Source organism: Hemitrygon akajei, chromosome 10 (genome assembly GCF_048418815.1).
Source record: "Hemitrygon akajei chromosome 10, sHemAka1.3, whole genome shotgun sequence".
Taxonomy (NCBI): Eukaryota; Metazoa; Chordata; class Chondrichthyes; order Myliobatiformes; family Dasyatidae; genus Hemitrygon; species Hemitrygon akajei.
The window spans coordinates 2,166,311-2,175,070 of NC_133133.1; the positions used below are offsets into that span (position 1 = coordinate 2,166,311).

The 8,760-nt window shown below is 52.8% G+C and overlaps 1 protein-coding gene across 3 annotated transcripts; it reads right to left on the reverse strand.

The window, feature by feature from the left end:
• Nucleotides 1-1,326: 1,326 nt before the first annotated feature.
• gpr101 (G protein-coupled receptor 101) lies at nucleotides 1,327-5,655 on the reverse strand. Of its 3 annotated transcripts, none has more exons than XM_073057629.1 (2): nucleotides 5,547-5,655; nucleotides 1,327-3,073 (listed from the first exon to the last, which is right to left on the reverse strand). In XM_073057629.1, the coding sequence occupies exon 2, from the start codon at nucleotides 3,002-3,004 to the stop codon at nucleotides 1,655-1,657; it is 1,350 nt and encodes a 449-aa protein (XP_072913730.1). In that variant the 5' UTR covers nucleotides 3,005-3,073; nucleotides 5,547-5,655; the 3' UTR covers nucleotides 1,327-1,654. The 3 variants fall into 3 exon arrangements, with proteins under 3 accessions (XP_072913730.1, XP_072913732.1, XP_072913731.1); XM_073057631.1 differs by lacking the exon at nucleotides 5,547-5,655 and adding an exon at nucleotides 4,988-5,086; XM_073057630.1 differs by lacking the exon at nucleotides 5,547-5,655 and adding an exon at nucleotides 4,055-4,667.
• Between the last annotated feature and the right edge of the window lie 3,105 nt (nucleotides 5,656-8,760).

An 8,760-nucleotide genomic window follows, 5' to 3' on the forward strand; every position in this document is an offset into this window, starting at 1 on the left:
GCAAGGTAAGTAAATGAGACTTCCCCTCAAAGTCTGTTGAAGTTTACTTTTAATACCTGTAAAATTTTGGTACAAGTGACTGGACTTACACTACATGGTGCTCTTGGACACATGCAACATAACTCTATTCACACCTGTTGAAACAGCCTGTAGTGGATTTGGACACTATCATTCATTTCACACTCTGACACAAGTCTTTTACAGACACTGACACTATCACTCCATTCACACCCTCAAACAAAAGTCTGTTACTCATGTATGACTGCAAATCTTTGGGGGAAATTGTTCACCGATAACCCGGACAGTTCTGTGTGTCTGTTACCCACCTTCTTCACTCATTCGCACGTTTCTCCAATGTCCTGCAGCATTGAACTGATACATTTTTCCATTTTGTGCAAAACACAGCAGTTTGGTGACCACAACCAAAATTTAGGAGTGGGACTATAGTGTACTGGTTAGTGTGACACTATTCCAGCTTGGAGAATTGGAGTTTGGAGTTCATTCTGGCGGGCTCTGTGAAGAGTTTGTACGTTCTCCCCGTGACCATGAAAGTTTCCTCCGGGTGCTCCGGTTTCCTCCCATAGTCCAAAGATGTATCGGTTAGTAGGTTCATTGATGATTTTGAATTCTCCTGTGATTCAGCTAGGGTTGCTGGGCGGCACAGCTCATTGGTCTGGAAGGGACTGTATCTCCAAATAAATAAACAAACAGACCCTGCAAACAAGAAGATGTGTGATGGCAGCCTGTGATCCAATGTTTCTCTGGAGTTTCATCACTGACCTTGAACTCTTACTTTTGGTGCTTCCATTGTCTCTGGGCCGTCTGTGTCAGAATGTGGTCAGTCTAAAACACGTGAAGCATCATCTCCCTGAGTTGGGGACAGCAATGTCCCGGGAGATTATGTCATTTCCACAAAGCTCCTAGACAGTCCTGAGGGCAAAGGGCAGTTAAATGGGACACATTGACTTTCAACCCAACCCCTTCCCGTTCTCATGAGAGGGACCTAGCGTCTTTCCCATTGATGCCATCGGACCTGCTGAGTGCTTCCAGCTTTGAGGTTTTGTTCATTTTTAACCAAATGGTCTGAAATCTCTGACCACAGAAGCTTCCATCACTCACTTGGAGGATATGGGTGAATGTCCATTCAAACTATCTCAGCCCCAAGCAAGTCAAGCACTTTATTTTAAACAGGTTAAGCCCAAGTTAGATATCTTGGTCAGGGTTGGTTGACCATGGATGTTGTGTCCTGGCTGTCTACATTTGATATGCATGCCAGTAAACAAGCCAGGGAGAGCAAACTGTTGCCCATGTAGCAGGCTCCTTTTCTCAATGTGGTTGATGAATCCAAAGAAATGACAGAGTCCAATACAGTTTGGCACCAGCAGCGTCGCAGGAGTTACCAGTCAGCATTGAACAAAATGCAAGGGCTTCAGTTCCAGACTTTTCCTTGGTGTTTACTCCCAAAGCATTCCCCATGAGTGGGTATGCAGCAAGGCAGCGGAGATCCATTCCAGGAAAGGTTACTAATTGCATGTTCAGGCTCTGAACTCTTCCATTGATTACAAAATTACAGCATTTTCCATTCATCAGAATAAGTTATTCTCACAGATCCTGTATAAACAGAGTGTTGCTGTATTAACTGTATCGTTCTGCCTCAGTCCCGTCCCGTCCCGTCCCGTCCCTTGCCTGATGCCTGGCTGGGCAAGAGAGGAAGTTCGTTCTGTGAGCTGCAGCTGGTTGAGACAGTCTCCCTACGGCAGCCCTGGGGGCTCTGAGCACCGCTCAGGTCCATAGGAGTTAGTGCAGTGGCAGGCTCCTCCGCCCAGCACCTTAGGGCACAGGCCCGAGAGGCGCCCGAGGTGCAGTGAGGGCGGAGAACCTTCCTGGCCATGGTGGTGAGGTGACCGTGGGGTGGCAAGGCCCTGGGTTGCAGCAAACCACAGCAGGAGCTAGTTAACAGGCGGAGGAACTCTCTCCTGATGCTCCTGTGCAGGTACCCATATATGTAGGGATGGACGGAGCACTGGCTGTAGAAGAGGACCAGGGCAACAGTACTGAGCCAGGAGGGTGGGCTGGGGGCCCTGCTGATGGACATGGTGCCCAGGATGCTGTAGGGCCCCATGCTGAGTAGGAAGGAGGACATAATGACACAAACCACCCTGGCTGCCTTGCAGTGGCAAAGAGAGCGGCGCGTCCGAATCCTGACTCCAGAGCTGTGGGCGGAAGTGTTGGTGCAAGACCAGCCCCGTGGTGGGCCATCGGAATGGGCTGGGTGAACTAGAGCATTCTGCCGGCGAGCTGCACGGAACACCATCCAGTAGCAGCCCAGCATGATGAGGGCAGGGAGCCAGAAGCCGAGCAGTGTGGTCATCAACGAGTAGGAAGGGCTGGAGGACCACGCAAGGCTGCAGAAGGCGTGGCCATCAAAAGTCACCTGTCCCCATCCGTACAGTGGCGGGGTACTCTGCACCATGCCCAGCAGCCAGGTGAGAGCTATGAGGTGGCTACCTCTCCTGGTAGTCATTCGCGAGGGATAGGACAGGGGGTGGATGATAGCCAGGTACCGGTCAATGGAGACCACCACGATGGTATGGACACCAGCAAAGGCAAAGAGGTGTGCTAAGACCACCAGGGCCATGCAGAGGCCTCTGTTGAGTGGCTGCATGCCTGGTAGACTGCCCGCGATCACCAGTGGCATCACCACCACCGTCTGTAGCAGGTCCGCCAGCAGGAGGTTGAATACGAAACGGTTGGCTACGTGCAGAAGCTGTGGTTTGCTCTGGAACACAGACAGCACTAGGCCATTCCCTAACAGCGAGGTGCCGAGGATGGCTGAGAGCAGGGTGACCCTTAGCAGGGTGTGGGCAGGTAAGACCTGAAGGCCAGACTCGGCCGTAGAGTCGGTGGTGTTACTATGCAGAGTGAGAGTGGACATCTCCCAGACTGCGTCTGACCAGTCCCGGTGACCTGCAGCCGGTGAATCACTCCCAGAGTCTCCCTTCATCCCACGAAAATCGTCTCCTCTTCAACAGTTCTCCTCCGTGAGGTTTGTATGGTCTGAGCGCGGTGCCATCTGAAATCACACAGTATCATGTTGTAAATGCTGTTTTCTTGTACCTAGAACACTATAGCACAGGAACAGCCCTTCAGCCCACAGTGTGGGGTCGAACTAATTAGCCTAATGATGCTGAATTACCATAATTCCCGAATGAGCAGAATTAGGCTATTCGGCTCATCGAGTCTGCTCTGCCATTTTATCATAGCTTGTGTATTATTTAATCTGCTCCGTATCTTCCAGTGATAAGTTTGATGCCCTTTAGTTTGTTATTTATGCGTGATTGATCTGTAGATTTTATCCTTACTTTCATGTTATCACGTGTTATGTGTGTTATGTGTACGACTGCACTTTACACCCTGGCTCAGAGAAATGTTGTTTCATTTCTATATACATTATATGGTTAGATACATGTATATAGTGAAATGACAATAAACTTGACCTGACCTGATTTATTATCCCGCTCAACCCCAATCTCCTGCCTTTTCCCTGTAACCCCTGACGCACTAACTAATCAAGAACCAATTAACCTCCACTTTAAATATACACAATGCCTTGTTCTCCACAGCCATCCATGGCAATGAATTCCACAGATTCACCATTCGCTGGTTCCTCCTCATCTCTGTTCTAAACTGACGTTCCCCTGTTCTGAGGCTGTGCCCTTTGCTCCGTGACTCACCCACTATATGCCGCAAAGATAACTGAGAACAGTCACCACAGTACAGTCCCTCTGGCCCGCCATGTTGCACTGATCCTTTAACCCACTCTTTTATCCTTTAACTTGTCTTTTAAATGTCCCTATTGTATCTGCCTCTACCACTGCCCCGGCAACATGTTCCAAACAACAACTGATCTGTGTAAATGAAAAGCCCTTCAACATATGATCCAGGTCTCTCCATTCTCTGCACATCCATGTGCTTGTGAAATGGCTGCCAGCCCATTCTGCTGTGTAAAAATAAACTTGCCCCTCGCAACTCCTTTGATGTTACCCCTTCTTACCTGAGCAAGTCCTCATTAGAGGATCAGAGGTGGGGAGGGTTAGCAACTTTAAATCCCTTGTTGCTATATCCGAGGACTGTCCTGCACAGCAGCACATCGACCTCCGTAGGAGTCTGCCGATATTCAGCATGACATCTAAAACTTTGACTAACTTCTATAGGTGTGTAGTGGAGAGTGTATTGACTGGCTGTATCATGGCCTGGTATGGAAACATGAATGCCTTTGAATGGAAAATCCTACGACGGGTTGTGGATTTAGCCTAGTACACCATGGGTAAAACCCTCCCAAACATTGCGCACATCTACACGACATGCTGTAATAGGAAAGCAGCATCCACAATCAGATATTCTCACCACCCAGGCTGTGCTCTCTTCTTGCTGTTGCCATCACATAGAAAGTACAAGGGTCTCAGGACTTGCACCACCAGGTTCAAGAACAGTTACTACCTCTAAACCACCAGGCTCTTGAACAAAATGGGAGAACTACGCTCACTTGCCCATCAATTGAGATGTTCCCATAACCAATGACCTCACTTTAAGGATTCTTTATCTCATTATCTCAAGTTCTCGTTAGTTATTGCTGTTCATTTATATTTGTATTTGCACCGTTTGTTGTCTTCCTCACCCTGGTTGATATTTAGTTGATCCTGTTATAGTTACTATTCTATAGATTTGCTGAGTACGCCCGCAGGAAAATGGATCACAGGGTTGTATGTGCTGACATATATGTATTCTATGTAAATAAATTTACATTGAATTTATACTGAAGTAAATGCAAGCCCCTGATATTATATATTTCAACCATGGGAATACATACTAGCTGTCTCGTAAACTCTTCTAGGGCTTCCAGCCGGGTGCTGGTATCGATTATAACCGACATGGAGATGGCAGAATTTGTCATCGAAACGTTGCTTATAATCGATTCCTGTCGTACCTTCTGGCTGGAAGGAAGCCCGAGAGTTTTTTTCGCCATCTACGCCGGGAAAGCACTGGATCCTTTTTATGCTGGTTGTCTATCTGCAGAATATCTCTCAGTTTTATAAACCTGTTAACTTTACCATACGACACACTTTAAGTGGAATTAGGCCATTCTGCCCGTTGAGTCTGCTGCCCTCAGCAATCACCGCTTCAAGAAAACAACCCAAGTTTGTCCAACCTCTTGTTATAGACATGACTTCTAGATCCTGGTTAAACACCTGCTGCACCGTCTCAAAAGCCTTGACGTCCTTCCGATAACGGGGCGATCAGAACTGTATGCAATACTCCAGACGCGTCCAAGCTAGAGTTATCAAGCTGCAACATAACTTTTTGACCTTTAAACTCAATTCCTCTTTCAGGGAGCTATGGATGTGGTCCGTCTGGGTATCAAGCTACTCTCCCTTAGCGCTTCGTCTTCCCATTCAACAAGGTCTCACCGCCCCAAACCCAGCTCTTAGCAGTACTTCATTCAAAGCTCGCACCCCGCCCTTGAACTCTCTCCCCACCCGAGTTACCCGTCGCTCCGAGTCCTATTTGGAACGATGCGCTGGCCACTTGGCCCTGGCTCCATGATCCCCCCCTCCTTAGAGATCGACATGTTCCCTCTTGGGTCCCTTTGCTGCCCGAGCCCCCGACCTCACCCCTTTCGCGGCTGGGACCTCCGCCCTCTCCCCCTCACCGCCCGGAACCACCGCCCTCTCCACCTCACCGCCCGGGACTGACGCCCTCTCCCCCTTACCGCCCGGGACTGACACACTCTCCCCCTCACCGCCCGGGACTGACACCCTCTCCCCCTCACCGCCCGGGACTGACACACTCTCCCCCTCACCGCCCGGGACTGACGCCCTCTCCCCCTCACCACCCGGGACTGACGCCCTCTCCCCCTCACCGCCCGGGACTGACGCCCTCTCCCCCTCACCACCCGGGACTGACGCCCTCTCCCCCTCACCACCCGGGACTGACGCCCTCTCCCCCTCACCGCCCGGGACTGACGCCCTCTCCCCCTCACCACCCGGGACTGACGCCCTCTCCCCCTCACCGCCCGGGACTGACACCCTCTCCCCCTTTCCGCCCGGGACTGACGCCCTCGCCCCCTCACCGCCCGGGACTGACGCCTTCTCCCCCTCACCGCCTGGGACTGACGCCCTCTCCCCCTCACCACCCGGGACTGACGCCCTCTCCCCCTCACCGCCCGGGACTGACGCCCTCGCCCTCACCGCCCGGGACTGACGCCCTCTCCCCCTCACCGCCCGGGACTGACGCCCTCTCCCCCTCACCGCCCGGGACTGACACCCTCTCCCCCTCACCGCCCGGGACTGACGCCCTCTCCCCCTCACCGCCCGGGACTGACGCCCTCTCCCCCTCACCGCCCGGGACTGACACCCTCTCCCCCTCACCGCCCGGGACTGACGCCCTCTCTCTCTCACCGCCCGGGACTGACACACTCTCCCCCTCACCGCCCGGGACTGACCCTTCTTCCCCTCACCGCCTGGGACTGACACACTCTCCCCCTCACCGCCCGGGACTGACGCCCTCTCTCTCTCACCGCCCGGGACTGACACACTCGCCCCCTCACCGCCCGGGACTGACGCCTTCTCCCCCTCACCGCCTGGGACTGACGCCCTCTCCCCCTCACCACCCGGGACTGACGCCCTCTCCCCCTCACCGCCCGGGACTGACGCCCTCGCCCTCACCGCCCGGGACTGACGCCCTCTCCCCCTCACCGCCCGGGACTGACGCCCTCTCCCCCTCACCGCCCGGGACTGACACCCTCTCCCCCTCACCGCCCGGGACTGACGCCCTCTCTCTCTCACCGCCCGGGACTGACACACTCTCCCCCTCACCGCCCGGGACTGACCCTTCTTCCCCTCACCGCCTGGGACTTCCGCCCTCCACCCTTTCTCCACTCCGCGACGGAGACTACCGCACTCTTCCCTTCACCCAAGGTTGACATTATTGGGGACATCCCTCCCTTTGTCACAGACTCCCCTCCCGACCCGATCTCGGCGAATCTCTGACCTCATGCCCCTGGACCGGAGCTCCTGCCAAAGACGTCGAGTGTCCAGCGGGGTAGAGCTGGTGTCTGGTGGAGAACAGGGCAGAGTGGAGCGGGACGGGGAGGTGCAATTTCAGGGGAGAGGGGCGAGAAGGCAGCGGTCGGTCGCTGCAATAATCGTTTCCCAGCTCCCAGCATCCCCACCGCCGGCTCTCGGTCCCAGGTTCAGCGCTCCCGTATGCTCCAAACTCCGGTCCCTTGTCGTTTCATTCCGATTCTCGGTCTTCCTGTAACCAATCCCTCCAGCTCCGTTCCTCGATCTTTTTGTAACCGCTTCCACCCGGTCCGGTTCCCGGGCTCCGCCGCTTAGACGCCCGCGGTCCGACTCTGCAGCGGCTCCGTTCTTGGTGAACCCCGGCGGGGAGAGTTCCTTGGCGCTCGGTGATCCCAATAAACGCTTCAATGACACTTTCTCACCGAATGCGCAGTCCTACCATGCTGGTCCCATTGCTGGAGCGGAGGCTACTATCTGGTCCGCTCCGCCACCGCCACCGCCACCACCCAGTTCCTTTGGCCTCGGGGGGTGGACTCCATTATCTTCTCAACTGGCAGCGCCGTTTCACCGGTCATGACATAGACCACCGGCACCAGCGATCCCCGCTTCCTCGTCTCCGACCACTTACGGCAGAGATCTTGGGCCTCCCTCACCCAATGCACGGCAGGAAAGCTTAACCTGCCCCCACCGTCAGGCTAGTTCGTCCCACCCCAACGGCCAGAATGTTCTCAGCTCGGTCACCCGAAAGGAGTTCCTGGTGGGCAGAGGGAATTATTCCAGCACGAGGTGTAAACTTCCAGTCCGACATCCCACCCATGAGACCATAAGACATGGAAGTCGACTTGTGCCATTTGACCCATCGAGTCTACATCACAATTCCATCATGGCGGATCCATTTCCCTCTTATCTCTATTCTACTGCTTTTCCTCCATAACCTTTGATGCCCTGACTAATCAAGAACCTATCAAACCCCTGCTTTAAATGTACCGAAATGACTTGCATTCACAATCACCCTCCGGCTAAAAAAATCCTCATCTCCGTTCTAAATGGACATTCCTCTGTTCTGAATTGTGTGCAGGTTTAACCACTTACCCAAAGGAAAGATGGAAATACAGTTGAAAGAGTACAGAGAAGATTTACAAGGATTTTGCCGGGTGTGGAGAACCTGAGTGAAAAGGAAAGATTAAATAGTTTAGGATTTTATTCCTCAGAAGGTAAGAGTTTGGGAGCTATACACAATTATGAAGGGTAACTGCAAGCAGGCTTTTTCACTGAGGTTAGATGGGACTGTAACTGAGGTCATGGGTTAAGGGTGAAAGGTGAGGAGTATGAGGGGAAATTCTTCTGTCAGAGGATCATGAGAGTGTGGAATGAGCTCCCTGTACAAATAGTGCACGTGTGCTTGATTTCAATGCTTGAGAAGTTTGGATAGGTACATGGATGGTAGGGGTGTGGAGGGCTATGGTCTCAGTACAAGTAGGCAGTTTAAATGGCTCGTCGAGGACTAGATGGGCCGAAGAGCCTATTTCTGTGCTGTACTTTTCTATGACTCTAAACGGACGTCCCTCTATTCTGAGGCTGTGCCTTCTGGTCCTAGACTCACCCACATCCTCTTCACATCCACTATATCTAAAACTTTCAATATTAGCTAGGTTTCAAACAGATGCCCCCTTATTCT